The sequence below is a fragment of the Apodemus sylvaticus genome, chromosome 12 (assembly GCF_947179515.1).
Source record: "Apodemus sylvaticus chromosome 12, mApoSyl1.1, whole genome shotgun sequence".
Classification (NCBI taxonomy): domain Eukaryota; kingdom Metazoa; phylum Chordata; class Mammalia; order Rodentia; family Muridae; genus Apodemus; species Apodemus sylvaticus.
In genome coordinates this window covers 46,030,963-46,050,480 of record NC_067483.1, presented here as the reverse complement: position 1 = coordinate 46,050,480, position 19,518 = coordinate 46,030,963, and the positions used below count along the sequence as shown (strand labels likewise).

At 39.5% G+C, this 19,518-nt stretch overlaps 1 protein-coding gene across 6 annotated transcripts in view; it reads right to left on the bottom strand.

The window, feature by feature from the left end:
• Zbtb41 (zinc finger and BTB domain containing 41) overlaps positions 1 to 15,451 on the bottom strand; it is a 30,856-nt gene extending 15,405 nt beyond the window's left edge. Inside the window, exons 1-5 of one of the 6 annotated variants that reach the window (XM_052200779.1) lie at positions 15,329 to 15,451; positions 13,432 to 14,665; positions 7,921 to 8,128; positions 7,081 to 7,150; positions 6,231 to 6,378 (exon numbers count right to left, since the gene is read on the bottom strand). In XM_052200779.1, the coding sequence (XP_052056739.1) occupies positions 6,231 to 6,378; positions 7,081 to 7,150; positions 7,921 to 8,128; positions 13,432 to 14,548 (1,543 nt within the window). In that variant the 5' untranslated portion in view covers positions 14,549 to 14,665; positions 15,329 to 15,451. Of the gene's footprint in view, positions 1 to 6,230; positions 6,379 to 7,080; positions 7,151 to 7,920; positions 8,129 to 13,431; positions 14,666 to 15,083; positions 15,210 to 15,255 lie in introns of those variants that run through there. The other 5 variants (XM_052200780.1, XM_052200778.1, XM_052200782.1 and 2 more) reach the window with 5 other exon arrangements.
• Positions 15,452 to 19,518: the final 4,067 nt, after the last annotated feature.

Sequence of the window (19,518 nt, the reverse complement as noted above, 5' to 3'; positions counted from 1 at the left end):
GACTCTTTTCAGTTGCTGTCTCCCAGGGTGAGGAAGAAACAGAGCGTCTACCTTTGTCTTTCATATGTGTTACTTGTTAGTGTTCTGCAACAACACTTCCTCCCCATATTGGATACTCAGATTTGCACATAAGCGACTTGTCTCAACTCTTTATTTGACAGTAAGCTAGAATCTTACCATCAGGTAGAACTTCAAAATAACTCCATGTACAAGACAGAAATTTTACATCCGAACTTTTTGTTAAATTATCTGACCATATCTCACACTTACAAACACATATATTAAAAGCTCTCCCTTGGGCTGGAGAGATGGCTCGGTGGTTAAGAGCACCAACTGTTCTTCCAAAGGTCCTGAGTTCAATTGGTGGCTCACAATCATCTGTAATGAGATCCAATGCCCTCTTCTGGTATGTCTGGAGGGAGGGACTATGTACTCACATATATAAAATAAATAAATGAATCTTTAAAAAAAAAAAAAGCTCTCCCTTAAAAGTTCCAGTTATATTACTTAGATTCATTCTCTCATCTCTCTTCTCCCCCCCCCCCCTCCTTAACTCAACAGCACATACAATCATAACAGAGGTAGCACACATGTAGTTTTGAATACAACAGGAATGCCTCATTACTAGCACCATTATTGCATAGGACAATTAGACAAGACGCACAAAAGCAAGAACTCTGGAGACAGTGATCAGGACCAAACTGTTTCAACAATCATTTCAGGTGCTCTGATTCTCAGGAATCACTCATCTGAAACTTACAACGGTTCACAGCAATGGATGTATAGAGGGTGAAACTAGCCTACCACACATCACTGAACATCACCTTTGTTGTCTACTCCTCATCTGTAGGGAGTTACCGATGAATCCTGTGCCTTCCCAGGCCATGCATCTGCTCTAGTACTGAGCCACATGTTATTTAAGGAAAGAAAACAAGCCTATGTTTAATTTTTTCTTAAATATAATGAAAAAATATAAATTCATTATTTTATTTCAAAAACAGATTTCTCAGAGTTCTTGAAAATAATAACTATAGTACTGGAAATAACACTGTAGCCGCCCACAGGTTCCCTGGAAAGAAAGCTGGGGATAGAAATGGAGTGGCGAGAGAAACATGGAGCCAATACAAGATTTCCTGCTCAAGGCTCAAAGTTTAATGGAGGTCTCCAAATAAATATACACACACACACTCATATATATACATATACATATATATGTATGTGTATATGTATATATGCATATATATATATATGCAGGGGAAGACCCTTCCCCCAAAGGCTGGAAACAGGTCTGCAGAACTGGTTAGCTTGTTCAGCAAGTGATTGGTGCCTCAGGGAACTGCAGGTCCTTGGAGAACAAAGGGCTTCACCTTGGTCGGAGTGCTCCACCCTAGGTGGAGGGGATTACGGCTATCACAGGAATTCCCGCTGGAAGGCTGGGAGAGGAACTTCACTTTGGCCAAAGTCAAGTTCCCGCAGGGTGGCAGAGCACCCCAATATGGCTCTCTACATCACACATATTCAGAGAAAGAGAATACAAACTCAACACCTATTACAAATGACCTTTGTGATGACTGTTTTGGTTGTCAACTTGACTACATCAACTAAGATCCAAAAAATGGAGGGCACAATTGAGAGAGTTTTGCTTACTTTGAAGTAGGAGCCTTTAATCTGGGTCTTACCTGCTAGAAGCCTATATTAGGACATGGAAGACAGAAGCTTATGCTCCTGCCTGCTTGCTCTCACCTTGCTACCAAAGTCCATTTCTTCACTGGCATTAGAGCCTGCTTCTTCAGGATTCCAACACTTACAGACCAGTTGAAGCCAAGCAGTGGTGGTTCACACCTTTAATCCCAGCACTCAGGAGGTAGAGCTAGCCTCTACAGAGAGTGTTCTAGGACAGCCAGGGTTACACAGAGAAACCCTATCTTGTAAAACAAACAAACAAGGCAAGCTGAGACATCCAACTTTATGGATTCTGGATTGTTGAATTTTCCATTCAGTTAGCAACTGTTAGCTATAACATAGCCCTTTAGTCATTCTAATAAATCCCCTTTACACACACACACACACACACACACACACACCCCTATAGATAGACAGACAGACAGCTATAGTTAGATAGATATAGAGAGTCAGAACCCTGACTAATACAATCTTGTTTAATCCATACAACAACATTTATTAACCTTTTTTTGATATATGTGAAACTCACAACTTTGAGTATTCTTTAGATTATATAGTAGTTGGCTGAGCAAGACAGTGAAAAACACTTCACTATGAAGTCTTCCTCTTTATATGATATCATACCTGTAAGTTCTTCCTTGTAAATGTTACCTTATATAGAAATTATACACAGGAACTAGGCATGTGTGAGTAGAGAATTATGATTTAGTGGCCAGCTTGATTGTGTGCTGCACTGGACTTTAATCAGGAGCCACAATCTCCCTAGACACTAAGGTACAATGTGTTACATAGCTAGCAGTTGGTTTATAAATGTTTACTACTTTGAATGTTCAGTCTTTTCCTAGAGTTGTTTTTTTTTTTTTTTTTTTTTTTTTTTGGTTTTCTGAGACAGGGTTTCTCTGTATAGCCCTGGCTGTCCTGAACTCACTAGGAAGACCAGGCTAGCCTTGAACTCAGAAATCCGCCTGCTTCTGCCTCCCAAGTGCTGGGATTAAAGGCGTGCGCCACCACTGCCCTGCACAAATATTTTTTTCAGTTATCTTTATAACTAAAGTTTTTGGCACATTGATTAAACTTCACCGTCTACTGTTTCTGTAACATTTCCCTTATTGAGACTGCTAGGTATAATCAAAAAGTAACAACAACAATAACAAATTACTTTTAGAAACATCCTGTTCAAAAGCTCTAAGAGTTAGCCAGTTCAGCATACACTGAAAGAAAAGAATAATGCAGGTTACTTTAAAACATTTAAGCTCTTAGAATACATAGTGGACTAACTTTTTAATTTAGAACTTTCTACCTGATACTTTTCAAATAGTGACTACTAAATGATATATTTAATTGAAGTTGATATAGAAAATCAGAAACAGAAATAGAGGTAGAATCAAAAAATCTGTTTGCCAGATTACTTTTACAAAATATATATATCAACTATAGTTTTCAAATCAAAAAGAAAAAAGCCTCTAGTTGTCCAATAGCAAGCAGGCACTGGGCTGGGAAAATGGCTCAATGAATAAGAACATTTCCTGAGTAGGAATGAAGATTGTACAGTCAAACCACCAGAAGCCAGGTCAAAAGCCAAGCATGAACAGCACATCTGCAGCCCCAGTGCTGCAGGGCAAGCAAAGACAAGGTTGGCTAGTGCTTGCTGGTCACCAGCCTAGCCAGGCTCAGGGAATATGGTGGAGTGATAGTACAGGACATACAGCACCTTTCTCTGGCTTTTGCATGCACAAAATGAGAGACACCTGCAAATATGCATGTGCATACACCACACACAACCACAAATATGCAAGCACATACACAAAGCAGTTATTCCTGGAATAAAGCATAAAATTAATTTTCTCACATGTAACACATAATCATTGTGTCTCCAACTAGAACTTCTATTAAATTTAATAGTTGTTACTATGATGGCTTTTTAGAATTGCTAAAATTGAACTTAGTTTAAAAAACACTTGGAAAAAAATTAAGCTTAAAAAAAAACCCCACATATACTGTATCTAAGTGCTTTCTATATTATAATCACAAAAATCAAATATGTCTTAAAACACAACAAAGCCTTGAAGTTATCTAACAACAGATACACACTTTGATCAAGGCAATAACAGTTCAAGGACCTTTAACAGTTTTCACTGACATATAGTACAATTTTCTAAATCAATTCAAAACTAGATTACTAATTTAATTCTGAAAAATATACACTACTAATACAGCGTAAATCTCCATTGTCAGCTCCTTGTTGGTTCACACCATGCCTTTGTATAAAAAGTGTTGGTTATTAAACCCGTCCATATAAAAAGGAGCTTGCATCATGCACCACTTCATAGCCAAATACGCCAAGAACTAAAGTCTGATAACTCTTCATGCATGCTGGATATTTTATAACCACCTAGCTGCAACTCCAACTTTAAGATATGCAATACACCCCCTGCCCCCGGGGGCCCTCCTTGGACACACATAGAAAAAACATACATGTGCGTAAACATACACACACACACAATTAAAATAATAAAAATAAACCTTTAAAATTTAAAAGAGTGTTTAAGGCCAGAGAGATGGCTCAGTAGGTAAAGATGTTTGCCACTAAATCCCTTTACCTCAGTTCCATCCTTGGGCCCCACATGGTGGAAAGAGAGACCAACTCCTATAAGTTGTCTCAATATCACTGCTTGGGCATACTCAGGGTCATGTGAGACATACACACAAATATCTAAGTACTTTTAAAAAGAATTCCCAAAACTCAACAATAAAAGTAAAAATAAAAATAAAAATAAAAATAAACCCACTAACCAAAAGGCATAAAGACTTAACAGAGAACCAAGGACAAATGACAAACACATGAAAAGGTGTTCTATACCATGTCTCCAGAAAAATGCAAATAAAAGCAATGATATAGCAAGCAATTATTATGGTGGTTTAAATACAGAGTTCTGGTAACACTAAATGTTAAATACTATAGTAATGAAGTTCAAATCCTTGCTGGTGAGAATTCAAAATGGTACAACCATTTTAGATGACAATTAGAAGACAAACTGTACACATACTAACAATACAATAGAGGTTTTAAGTTCTTAGGTTTTTATCAACAAAACTTTTAAGCAGATAATTAAAACCATTTTACAACTAAGCATCAAAACTTGGAAGTGCATCATTTTTTAAAATGCAGCATGTGGTGAAGATGCTGATGAGGATGATGCTATGTGTGTACAGAGGATGGTAGCCATGTGGTGGAGATGCTGATGAGGATGATGCTATGTGTGTACAGAGGATGGTAGCCATGTGGTGGAGATGCTGATGAGGATGATGCTATGTGTGTACAGAGGATGGTAACCATGTGGTGGAGATGCTGATGAGGATGATGCTATGTGTGTACAGAGGATGGTAGCCATGTGGTGGAGATGCTGATGAGGATGATGCTATGTGTGTACAGAGGATGGTAGCCATGTGGTGGAGATGCTGATGAGGATGATGCTATGTGTGTACAGAGGATGGTAACCATGTGGTGGAGATGCTGATGAGGATGATGCTATGTGTGTACAGAGGATGGTAGCCATGTGGTGGAGATGCTGATGAGGATGATGATGCTATGTGTGTACAGAGGATGGTAGCCATGTGGTGGAGATGCTGATGAGGATGATGATGCTATGTGTGTACAGAGGATGGTAACCATGTGGTGGAGATGCTGATGAGGATGATGCTATGTGTGTACAGAGGATGGTAGCCATGTGGTGGAGATGCTGATGAGGATGATGCTATGTGTGTACAGAGGATGGTAGCCATGTGGTGGAGATGCTGATGAGGATGATGCTATGTGTGTACAGAGGATGGTAACCATGTGGTGGAGATGCTGATGAGGATGATGCTATGTGTGTACAGAGGATGGTAGCCATGTGGTGGAGATGCTGATGAGGATGATGCTATGTGTGTACAGAGGATGGTAACCATGTGGTGGAGATGCTGATGAGGATGATGCTATGTGTGTACAGAGGATGGTAGCCATGTGGTGGAGATGCTGATGAGGATGATGATGCTATGTGTGTACAGAGGATGGTAACCATGTGGTGGAGATGCTGATGAGGATGATGATGCTATGTGTGTACAGAGGATGGTAGCCATGTGGTGGAGATGCTGATGAGGATGATGCTATGTGTGTACAGAGGATGGTAGCCATGTGGTGGAGATGCTGATGAGGATGATGCTATGTGTGTACAGAGGATGGTAACCATGTGGTGGAGATGCTGATGAGGATGATGCTATGTGTGTACAGAGGATGGTAACCATGTGGTGGAGATGCTGATGATGAGGATGACGCTATGTCTGTAAAGGCTGTCAGTACAAGAACTATCAGCACTTTTTCAATTGTGCCGTGAACCTAAAACTATTTTTGAACAAAAGACATATTTTTGAGATTGTAATTACTCATTTTACACTTCTCTTTTCTTTCTCCAAACAATAAAGATTTTTAAGAAGATGTACAGTTTACCAGTAGCGAGCTCTTCGAGAGTCAGTAAGCAGAGGACTGCTTTACAAAACTATTAACTCACCTAGATGGAACTTCTCTTGATGCTTTAACCGTGCAAACCGGGACTTGAAATGTTCTTCGCAATAGGTACATTTGAAAGGCTTATCTTGTGAATGCAGAATCATGTGTTCCTCCAAGTGTGGTCTTCGAGTAAAAGATTTCTTACAAATCTAAATAAAGTGTATATAAAACATAACTATCTTAATTTAAGCCTGATTAAATTACAAAGCTCAGAACAAGGATAAAACATTTAAGTTCAAGATTTTCTCATAATAAACTGACCAAAAGATAATCAATCTTCTAACTGTGCTAGGAAAGGGGAAAAATAAAAAACACTAGGAGAATTATAGGCTCAAACTGTGTTAAATTAACCCTAAAGACAGATGGATTTCACCTTATTTTATGTTTAACACGGCTGTAAAATACTCTTAGTATCCTAATTCCCGATAGTCTTTTCAAAAAAAAAAAAAGGCTTATTTTATACATGTGTTTTGCATGCATATATGTCTGTGTACCACATGCATGCCGAGTGCCCATAGAGATCAGAAGAGAATGCTGACCTGGTTTATGGATGACTGTGAGATGTCATTCAGGTAGCAACAAAATCAGAGTCCTTTGCGAGAGCAGCCAGTGCTCCCTGAACTGCTGATGTTAGAGATTGTCATACACAACTATAAATACAAACAAAGTCTACAAAAAACTACCAAGTAAAGTAGAAGCTTCAGCTCTGAAGTCTAAGAAAACTAACACATTACAGGCTACATTTAAAAAAAATAAATTAATTCTATTTAATAGATTCTAAAAGTGAGAGAAGTTCCATTACTTTAAAACCCAGTTACTTTGAATTTCTAATAGAAAATTCAAATTCTTACATCACATTTCCAACTTTCACTCTTAGTCTTCTTGATGGAAATAAATTCTTGTGCATTTTCAGGATGAAATCTATCAAAGAAAGAAAATATTGAAAAGCTATGTTAAATAAGTCTATATTCCATAGGACTCTGCCAACATTGATTTCAAGATCAGACATTATCCCAGTATGGTACACAGCTCGCTCACACTCAGGGAGCTGAGACTGGAGGATCTAGAATTCTAGGTGGCTAGCCTGCACTACAAACCAAACTTCTGCTTCAAAACACAAAGAACTAGGTATGATTTGTTCACTTTTAGTTTTGAAAATAAGCTTACAGCAATGCACCTTCCTCAGCCTCACCTGTGCTGGCATTACAGCAGTCAGCAAGCTTGCTCGCTTCAGATACTGATCCTTCTGATAAACACAGGTACGTGGAGTAAGGATATAGGTGCCATCATTTTAGTAATTTTGTACATATAGGTAAGTTACACAGAAATTAAGAAAATATATTTAAATGTACTCTTAAACAAAATCCACACTTTCAGGTAAATTTTAGAGTTAATATTTAACACTGTATTAAATAGAGTTGCAAACTTTTCCTCACTAAAAGTGAATATGGAGAAAAAAGTTAAAGCCATGAGTTTCTAAAGGCATACTTACCGAAACTTGTTTTTTTAAAAAGAGGATAATCACAATGCATCTTAAACTTTACATTATCAGTCATATACCTGTTGCACTGCCAAAAGGCTTCGTCGACAGTGAGAAAAACTATGAAGCAACTGTCATTTGCTCGTTTTGTTATTTGCTACTTGTGTTTGTGTGGGAAGGCACAGCGGCATGGGCTGTGCAGGGTACTTGCCTCTTGACGTGCTTGCCTAGCGTCTTCTTGCTCGCGTGCAGCTTGTTACAGTAAGGGCACTTGTGCTCCTTCTTATGAAACTCTACCTCGTTACTGTGCTTCTTTCTGTGGACAGTTAAGTTAGACTTTGTCGAGTAACGCTGGTGACAAATATCACACTCAAAAGGCTTCTCACCTGTGTGCACACGGGTGTGGCTCTCATATTTCCCTACAATGAAGAAGAAAATTGAGTTCAACATATCTGCTGTGCTTTGACTGAAACATCACAGTGCAATGAAAAGGTACCGTTTAATAAACTCAGTACGTATATCCAAATTCACACAGGGAACTAAAAAGAAAACTACTTACCTAAATTTCTAACTAAATGAACCTCAAAGACAAGACTCAGTGCTTTGAACTTAGTGTCTAAAGTATACTTTTCCTCAAATGCTTAAGTTGTTTAAAAAAAAAAAGAAAAAGAAAAAGAAAGGAAAAAAAAGAAAAAAAATAAGTACTCATTCAGGTATTTTTAAAATCTTAATGGCTGAAATTTTTCTGAAACAAGTGTTGACAAATTCTAAATTTTCAATGTCTTTTCAAATGTAAAACTAACTTTCACCAAATATCTAATCATCATTTCATGTTAACTATATGCACAATTACTCTTCCTATGAAGACCCACAAAATCGGTGTTTAGGATTAGTAGATCTTATTCAAATATCAGAAAGAAGTAAAACAATGTTTACTTTTTCACAAACGGTATTCTAGTAAGAATGCTACAAACCCCAAATAATTACCAAATAATTAATAGTATGAACTATTTATATAAAAACTCCTATAGAAACAAAAAATAAAGTATGACTGCTTAATTCTGAAATGCTAAATCTAACACACACTGGTAAAATCTGAGCAAGTAAGAAAAGATGAACGGCATAAAAGGCGCCCTGAGTGCCCAGAGAAATGCACGCCTAAGATCTTCATCCACTCAGACCCTAACATACAGGTATTTCTGACAGAAATGACCAAGAAATTGTAACACAGACTGCTCAACAAGAAAAGGACAGCAAGAGAAACAAATAGATCACCTTAACTTATTTACATTCTTATTTAGCATAAAGTTCTTTACATCACTAGAGGCAGAAGCATTACAGGTGATCACTTTAGATAGCAGAATGTGTGACCTGGAATAAATAACTTCTGTGCTTCAAATCTTCCTTATCCAAACAAAATATACATATGAAATTTTCTGCAGAATGATCTTTATCTTCTCATACAAACTTGTATCCAAAAAGCACAGTTAGAAATCGGCCACCTCCTCAGTTAGCTATGTCCTAGTTAAGCTAAAAAATTTAGCCTCTCAGTACCCAAGTTAGTAGCAGTTTATGGAACTGTATCTAATAAATTAATATATATATGATATTTAAAACATCCAAGTACCTAGTAAACACTGATAAATGTCAGCCATTATTATTATTATTAGTCTCTTTAGTACAGGATTAGAAAATAATTTATCAAATTCCAAATGCATAAATCTAATTTTTTGGTTCCAAATGTAACACAGAGTAACCTAAAAATATGAGATCTAAGAAAAAATGTGCAGCAGCTGTTTACTTTCTATAAACATTATTACAACTGTAAAGACCTTTTACTAGTGATTAGTAGCATTTTATTACATTAAGATCAACACCTTTTCAATTCTGAAATAAAAATGAGGTATATTTTGAAACATTAAAACCATTAAATAAGAACAGTTAAACTTAAAATTTTAATTGACTATTTAAGAATTAATTATTTACCTTCTTAGATCATTAAGAAGGTTAATAGAAAAAAATTAAACTTAAATAGTTCAAAGTAGGCAAACACAACAGAGCATGTGTGAGTATATGTGTGTGTGTGTGTGTGTGTGTGTGAGAGAGGGGGGGGGGGCAAGACCTAAGTAAAGCACTGTGTCTTCTTTAAGGCTCTCCACTTTGTCATCTTGAACCAAGGTTCTAAGTAAACAATAAATTTGCCTGTTAACTAATCTGCTGGCAAGCCAATTTTTGAACTCCACCTGTCTCCGTCTCTCAATTCTGGACATATAGGCACACACAGCCATTCCCAACTTGTTCTTACGTGGGACCCAATCTAAGACATCTGGTCTTCATATTTGCAGGTTTTTCCCCATCCCCCAAATCTAATGATTTAAAAAAAAAAATTGGAAATGTAGTAAATTGTGATTTTTTTCTAATTTGCAAGCTGTTTATAATAAAATTTAAATAATTTATAAAAGAGGAAAAAATAAATGTAATGATGTCAAGAGACCAAGAAAAATTCTTATAAGAATTACAGAAATGAAAAACTTAAGTTAGAAACTCAAGGTTTATGCACATCCATACTGCAGAGCCTATTGTATCCATGGATTTAAAGTTCTGAACAAGAACAGACACGCCTGAGGGAAAGCACTCCTCAGAAGATCCAAGTGGGTCTCCAGAGATTAAGGAAAAAACAAAAACAAAAAGAAAAACAAAAAAACAAAAAGTAAGCCTCAAATAAATCTCATGTTTAAAGCTACTGGCAGGAGTGTGAGGTGTGAAAAGGACACCTTCAATAGAAACAACTAATATTCACAACCTATATTCATTTCTTCACTTTTGTGTGGTAGATATTACAATAACAATATATAAAAATCAACATGGTCTTTTCAAATTTATCAGTCTCTTATTTAAAAAATAGAAAACATCTTACAGTAAAAAACTGCGCACAGTAGTTTTCTGAACTAAATTTCAATATAAACTGTCTCAAAGTAGTAGTAAATCAAAGATGTTTTCACATGAATAAATTTGTCTTGATGTGTTTCTAAGTGTATCCCTCATATCTCAGCAAAATAATTTTTCAAACTTTATATGCAGATTTTGTGAAATAACACTAAATTAGCCTGCAGATATTTCAAATCTGATATTGTACCTATTCATATAGCATACACTAAAAAGTACAGAAACAAAATATTTAGTTGTAGAGAATTATTACAGCAGTGCTACAATTAGCTAAGAATCAAGCAGGTCCCCTATCTAAGTAGACCAAATGAACTCATGTTTAATAAAGAGGTAGAGGGAACACAAAACTTTTTTCTCTGGAGAAGATTGTGATTTACTCCAAAGAATTTAGTTCTCTACAGGAAACAAAAAATATAAATTATCCAAATTTTCTCTCTTACCCCATCTGCCATCTCTCTGGTTTGCTTTTTACCCAGTAGGTTTTTAGTAAGAGGGGCAGCAAGGTCAGAAGACTTAGATTTACATGAGAATTGGATGAGGAATGGACAGCTGGGAGCCTATGGAAAGACATAACTAGATCAGGAGAGCTACTTGCAGCACCAGAAAGAACAGAAGATCCAAGAAATGGAATCAAACCTCTGGGTTATGGATTGTGCAGCTAATAGTTCCAGCAGAATCTCAGTGCTTATCCCTTGCTCTCATAAACATATTTTACAGCAGCCAAGTTAGGAGACGATATAGAACCCTTACTGGGTCCACACAAGCCAATGTAAACTCAGGCAGCATCCTTTAAACTTCGTTCAAGTCAGTAAGAGCTTTCTGGCAAATGTTAATGACCTAAAATATGCAAATCATACTGAGCCAGCCTCAATTTAGTTAGACTAGTGAAATGGCAATCAAAAGCCTGAGGACAACTGTAAAATCCTGTCAAAGGAATAAGGCTGGGATAAAAAGAACGCCTGGAGCACAGCTATGAAATGGTTTGAGATTAGGCAGACAAGCCATTCCAAGTGTATCTTCCACATACTCTTTCCATTCTAGCCGTGGCCAGATGCTCTGTTGACATTCACCACAAACACTGCGCTGCCCTCCCACTTCTCATTACCAACACCATTCATCTTCCGAATCCAAGTAGCGTCTGCTTCTGCCTCAGCTTCCTTCTTGCCTCCTAGGCTTTCTAATTTCCTTGCCTAGCTTCTGTCTTCACACTGCAGCCAAGATGATCTGGCTTTAACTGTCATTCTTTTTAAGCTCCCCATCCCCAGCAGTTTCATCAGATAAAGGTAAGCCCCTCTGGAAAGCATTCACGCCATTCCCAAGCTGGCTTTCCCTGATTTGACTACACTTAGTCCCTGTCATTTCTGACAGAGATATGCTAATATAATGGCCATAAGTGAACAAAACCCCAATGTGGTCAAGCAACAGAAGGGCAAGAAGAAGTGGAATGTAAAATTCATTCTGAAAACTAAGTTGGAAATAAGCCTCGACTGTAATTTACTGATTCTCATAATAGAGGGAATTAATTTGGAAAAAGATACTTATAATCTTCTTGGTTTATTAGCTTCAATCATAGGTAGTATTTTCTGAATTCATGTACATAAAACTCAAGTTTCCCAGGTGCATTAAAGGGGCACTGATAAGATAACTTATTTATAAAGTGACTTGAGGAAAAGCTAGGTTTAGTGGAATTAACTATATTTCTAGTACTATTAAAAAACTGCATTAAAACAGACTTTGTGTTATAGTTTTCCAAACTTACTGGAGTTCAGAGCCCTTTCTCAACAATGTACCTCACAGGCTGACTGCCGAAGGGAACATGAGCTAGACCTATATGCCTATAGTGAACTGACCCTGACCGATACTCATTGATTTCCAAGTTAAATCAGGCCAATTAAAGTTTTTACATACCATAAGCAGGGAATACAAAGTCTAATATATATAGGAAGGATAAAATGTTCCCAAGTACCTCTACCCCCAAAAGCTGCTCTCTGGGTATATCCTTATACTGACAGAGCCACAGTGACATTTACTACCAGAATTGACAAGTTTCTTGTACACATACACTCTTCCCATTGACTAAGTTATTAAAAAGTTGCTTCATTTCTGTGTATGAAAGATTAAAATTGTCAATAATCATTAAATTGGATTCTGAAAAGTAGCCTTAGAAATACATTCAAAAGGTGTTATAAAAGCAAAAAAAAAAAAAAAAACTTGTTTTCACTGTAAAGCCAGTCTATACCTACTTTGATACTTTGATAGGAAATGATTACAAACATCTTATAAAACAAATTTTAACCTATGTGAATAACATACATTACCCAGTACAAGACAGACATATTATCAAAGTGCATGATTTCTTTTACAAAGTCAGATTACCTAAAGTTGTTTTAATCATTTTATGTGCAAAATGTACTTAACAATATCATAATCAATGTACACATAACTCAAAACTACTAGCACTTGTAAAATTAAACAGGTACATAAGTCACCGCTATATAGAACTACCTGCTGGTATTCTGCAGTCTTTCTCCCAAATACAGAACCTGTACCCTATTAAGGCATAATGAAGAAAACACAAAAAAGGTAAATACCAAACTATTCTGATTCACATTTAAAATAAGGTAAACTATGTACTGAAAAACAGAGCATGTGCCCTACTACAGAACTCTTCTTAATCATTCCTTTCAAAGTTTAGTTTTTAATGATTACCACTGGGGGGGGGGGGCGCGGAGCACAAAGGGTAAATGAATAGAGCTAGGAAAGGGGCTAGCCTTACCTATCCTGTCAAATGTCTTATCACATTTGGGACACTGCAGGATTTTCTTATTGCTGTTCTGAATGATGACAGGAGCTAACCCTTCGTGGATGCTTCCTGCAGAGTCGCCACCCTCAGGTTCCTCTTCTGCATCATTGTCTTTGTCACTCTGCTCAGTGTCAGAGTCTTCGTCTGACACTTCCTCCTCCAGCTCTTCATCTTCTGCATTATATTCACTTCCAGGGTCCTCAGAATCATTTCTATCTGACCTCTCCTTATCAAAACTTTCTTGATGCAAATTGTCTGACCCATCCCCACTTTCCTGTTCGTCCTCGCTGGTGTCCTCAAACTTAACAGGACACTTCCGATTCCTCTTCGACCTCCGGGTAGAAAAACTTCGCTCCAGCATTTTTAACCCATGTTTTTTCCCCAGTAACAGAGACCTGTGAGTTTTAGCTAAATGATTCTCTAAGGACTTTTTGTAGCAGAAATGCCTACTACAAAATTTGCACTGGTGATTATTGGATAGTCTTCCAGTTAACTCATTTAAACTTTCTTCTGGTGAAGACTTTTCAGTGAGTTCTGCTTGAAAGGTTGCAACATTTTCATTATTCAACAGCTTTACTGCATCTATAATGTCCAAAAATTTTGCGGCCTCTAGAACAAGAGGTATTTCGTATTTGTACACAAAAAACTCTGATGTGTAGAGAAACTCAAGCAAATGCTGAAAAACTGAATGCGTTACGTGATCCAGGGTGACAACATCAGTGCTTGGATTTTTGCTCAAACACGCATGAAAGTAACTACTTCCAACAGCAACTACTACTTTATGCGCACTGAATTCTTTCCCTTCTACTATGATAAGTAAATCACAGAAAGATGGTTGCTTCTGCCTATCATCGTTCAAATACTTCAGCAAATTCTTATTGTACTGCAAAGAACTCAAAAGCTTTCTCTGATCTGGAGAGGGAGGAAGTTCTTGGCAACACTGAAGAGCTTCAGGAGTTGGTCTTTCTGTAGACTGGGTATAGGTCACTTGGCCACACTCCACAGTAGCATTTTCTTCTGAAGAATCTTTATGATAGCCTAGATGGATCTTCTCGTCAAGATTTGAAGTAACCTTTCTCCTTTTCTTCATTGCAATGCGGCAATCTTTGAACAAGAAACTTCATAAGTGACTTAGGAGATTTAGGAAACAAAACTAGATTGTCTTGAACAACAGCTTCTAAAGGGGCGTGCCCCACCGTTTCATGGTCTGCAAAACAGTGAGAATCATGTAAGAGCTCCACAGCATAGCAATCATAAATAGTCAACTAGTCTTTCCTACATGGTAACTAAATTACAAAGTCGACATTGCATTCACTCGCAGCTAAGATTTTTTTTGGAGCCGAGAACCAGGAGAGCTGGGTTTGGGAAAGACAACCAACAAAAGAATAGTGTTAAGTGAAGGCACAGCACACCTTCCAGGCCTGATTCTCGAATAAGGTGGAAAAATCAGAACACAGAGAGCACTCTCCCCGCCGAGACCGCAAACCTTGCAGACTGGCCGGCCCGGACTGCACTCTCGGTTTGGGCGCTGGGACCGTGACAATAAGGCCAGCCGGCCACGAAAAGCAAGTCTCCATTAGCATGCTTTCCCCGGGCGAGCGCGGCATGGCTCCTAAGAGACAGACCTTCCGAAATCCACCGGGCAGGGCGGCCCCGGGAGGGGCGCAGAGAGTGGGGTCAGCACGGGCGACCACTGCAGGAAGCGGAGCCTTCCCAGGCCCGGGTCGGCGGCGACCGCGCTCGCCCGTGACCCTTCCCTCCCAGGCTGTCCGGGCAAGCGCCCCACAGGCCCATTACCGGGAACCCCGGGCTCCCGCGCCGGCTCGGGGCCGCCCAGCTCCGATCTCCGCGCGCTCGCGCCCGCGCCCACCTACTTCCGGGTCCGGCCCCCCACCTCATCCACCTCGGCGGCGCTCCTTTCCCTCGCGGAGTCCCGCCGCCGCCGCTCGCCAGGCACGTCAGCCGCGCGCAGCCGCCCAGCCGCCGCGAGAGGCCGGCAATCCCCGGCATCCGCCAGAGCGCATGCGCGCGCCTCCAGGCCCTGCGCATGCTCCGTGAGCTTTCTTTGCTGCCCTGGGTGCCTTACCATGATTCCAGGTCCTTTATACCCGCTTTTCGTGGCCATTTCGGGGCCCTCGTTAATTGAACCAGAAAATCTTGGCTGCAGGAGGGGAAACGAAGGTAGCCGTGATGGAGAGTTAGGGGAAATTGGCGCCACGACAACCGGTGTGTTTCCAGTTTGTCACCAAACAGCCACCTCCTCCGGAAGCTAGCCTGAGACCACAGGGGCAAACACCCACGTGCTGGCTGGAAGTAGTGTGGCTTTCCGACTTACATACAAGTAAAATGTAAACGCACGTAAAATTGTAGGGTTTGTTTTTATTAACTGACTATGAACAGAAGATATGCATGTAGTGTGGAGCTGAGAAAAGGACAACCAAACCTCTAGGGGACTTAGAGCCTCAGAGCCCCTGCTTAACGTGTTGCATCTCCAACAGAATGCCCTGTGGACCGATATTGCCCTTCTGGCGATGAAGCTTCTAGAGCTTGTTTGTACAAACCTAAGGAGAAAAAATGATACAAAGGCCGTGACCAAAATAAATAAATACACAACCCTCCCCTTTACCTGTAACTCCACTCTCTTCATAACTGAATTTGAAAAGGTTACCCTCTCATTAGAAAATGCAGGGCATGGACATACCCAGGAGGAAGGGGGGGTGGGGTACCTAAACTGTGTTTCCCTTGTATGGATAGACATTGCAGTGAAGGTGATTTATAGACTTACTGAAAAGGCGTATTTGTAGATAGCGCTCTAGAAATGTGCTGTGCCCCATCCTCGCAGTTGGCCAAGACTGACATTAGCCTAATAGGCAGTTCTCTCCTGTATTTTCGCCCCAGAGCAATTGGGAGTGAACACTGAGTCATCAACTCTTGCCAAAATTTCAAGTCGATTGGGCTTTTCCTGTGCACTTTACAGTGTGAAAACCTGAAGACATGACAGCTCTTAGGTTAAAAAGAAAGGTTATTGCAGATATGAGGGAGAGAACAGCCAGAAGCATCTGGAAGGGTTCAGACCAAACTGGGCCATGGGGGCAGGAAAGAAAAGAGAGGAGGGATGGGAGCTAAGGAGACCAAGAAGGGAACAGTAGTCATTGAGTCAGAGACATAGAAACCCTGTACTCAAAATGGCCGGGTTATACAGGTATCAGAGAAGGTGGGGGAAAGGAAAGGGAGCTCAGAGGCTGGAGGGATTTAGTGTAGGTCCAGGTAGTTCATTCAGGATGACTTTTTAATAGATACTTGAGATGTTTAGAATAGAACAGTCAGCATCTGTTTTTATATGTTGAATATGCAACTCAGTCATTTGCCACCTATGTGACCTAATTTCTGGAATTAAATCTCATCAACCTTACTTCTTTGTCCTATTTATGTTTCTCTGTAAAATAAGAAGCAAAAGTTAAAAACAATGTCTTGACAATTTCCTCAGTCCCTTAGCACTGAGTACATAGGGCTTATAAGGAACAGCCAAGAAGGAAGAACCCTCGCACATACAAATGTCCAGTGTCTTCAAGTTGCTGATATGTCACAGTCTTAATATCCCTGCAAGGGGTTTCATGGGTTTGTTTCTAAAAATGAAAAGGTTTTTTTTTTTTTTCATTTATTCAATTCATTGGCCACAGGACAATTGCATTGTGACAGGAGTAACATTTTGAGTTTAATATCATTTTTAATAACATGGCAAATATAACATGTCTAGGAATCAATCTTAATTATGTTCAATTTGTATGCACATTCTCTCCTACTGGACAAGAAAATGTTTCTGAGACCAGTTATTAATCATTTTTCTTTTCTCCTTTTCTGCATTTTAAAATGCTTATAGGATGTAAAAATTCTCTTTATACCATAAACTACACCAAGGCCAGACAATGGTTAAATTTGACTCAAGAGCCATTGTTCTCTGGCCTTTCACTCAGAAAACGAACAACCAAATAATTGAAGACTACTCTCTTAGATGTTCTCTGCTGGGTAACCAAACTCTCCAAACTGGATAATCTATAAGCAATGCAGTTTATTTTTATATTTCTAGAGTGTGGGTGTAGTGGTTTAAAAATGCTCGGCCCATGCAAGTGGCACTATTAGGAGGCGTGGCTTTGTTGGAGTAGGTGTGGCCTTGTTGGAGGATGTGTGTCACTCAGGGGGTGGGCTTTGAGGTCCTAAGCTCAAGCTCCACCTAGAAGCTTTCACCAGTAGAAGAGAACCTTTTCCCGGGTACCTGCAGAAGAGTGTTCTCTCCTGGCTGCTTCCAGATCAAGATGCAGAACTTTTTCCATCTTATTTTTTATTTCCTGAATTTCATTGTTCAGAGACTTTAAGTTTTTGTCATATAGATCTTTCACTTACTCAGTAAGAGTTACACCAACATATTTTATATTATGTGTGGTTATTGTAAATGGTGCTGTGTCCCTAATTTCTTTCTCAGCCCATATATTGTTTGTACATAGGTGGGCTACAGATTGTTTTTGAGTTGATTTTGTGTCCAACCACTTTGCTGAAGGAGTGTTCTGGTAGAAGTTTTAGAGTCACTTATGTATACTATCATTTCACCCCATGGATCCCCCTTTAGTTGCCTCATTGCTCTGGGCAGAACTTCAAGTACTATGTTGAATAGATAGGGAAAGAGTAGGCAGACTTGTCCTGTCCCTGATTTTAGTGGAATTGCTTTAAGTTTCTCTCTATTTAATTTAATATTGGCTATTGGCTTGCTATAGATAGCTTTGATTGTTTTTAGATATGTACATTGTATCCCTGATCACTCTGTGACTTTTGACATGAAGGAGTGTTGGATTTTGTCAAAGGCTTTTTCACCATCTGGTGAGATGATCATATGAATTTTTTTTTTTTTTGCTTTCAGTTTGATTATATGGTGGATTAAGTTGATGGATTTTCATACATTGAATCAGATCTGTATCCCTGAGGTAGCAACTTTATTCATAATAGCAAGAAACTGGAGACAATCTAGACATCCCTCAACTGAAGAATAGATGAAGAAAATGTGGTATGTCTAAAACAATGGAATACTATTTAGCTATTAAAAAGTGCACCATGAAAGGCACTTTTGTTGTATACTTACTTATAATTAGACATTAGTCATAATGTGCAGAATAACAATCCTCACACCAAAGAAACTGGGTAAAAAGGAGGGCCCAAGTGAGTATGTGTGAATTTCACCCAGAAGGGGAAACAAAATAGTTATCAAGAGATGAATGTAGAGAGGGAATTGGGTTGGAGAGGGGGTGATGAGGGGAATGGGGTTGATGATCAGGGTAGGCGGGGAACTGGAGGAGGCTGTGAGTGAGAATGGAAATCAGTGGGGGGCATCTCTGGTGACTAGCTGGAGACCTGGGAATGGGGGAGGCTATGTGGAGTCTATAGAGGTAACCTTAGCTGAGATTCCTACTAGGGGTAGACATAGAGGGGTAGCCAGGCAGGACTTCCAGTAGGAAAAGGAGGAAGTCAACCTACCCACAAAACCTTTGACCCAAGAGGTGTCTGCCTGTAAGATGTACAGGGATAAAGATGGAGCAGAGACTGGGGTAACTAATGACTGGCCCAACTTGAGACCCATCCCATTTGAGAGAGACAACCCCTAACACTATTAACGACACTCTGCTATGCTTGCAGACAGGAAACTAGCATAACTGTCTCCTAAGAGGCTTCATCCAGCAGCAGCTGGAGGCAGCTGCAGAGACCCATGACCAAACACTGGGCAGAGCTCAGGGAGGCTTAGTTATGGACGAGTGGGGTGTGGATGAACCAGAAAGGTCAAGGACACCACCAGAAGACCCACAGAGTCAATTAACCTGGACCCATGGGAGCTCACAGAGACTGACCACCAACCAAAAAGCATGCAGGGGCTGGACCTAGACTCCTCAAACACACATTGGTAGCAGATGTGCAGCTTGGTCATCATTTGGTCCCCTAACAATTAAAGCCCAGGCTGTCTCTGACTCTGTTGCCTGCCATTGCATCCCCTTCTCGTACCTGGACTGCTGGTTATGT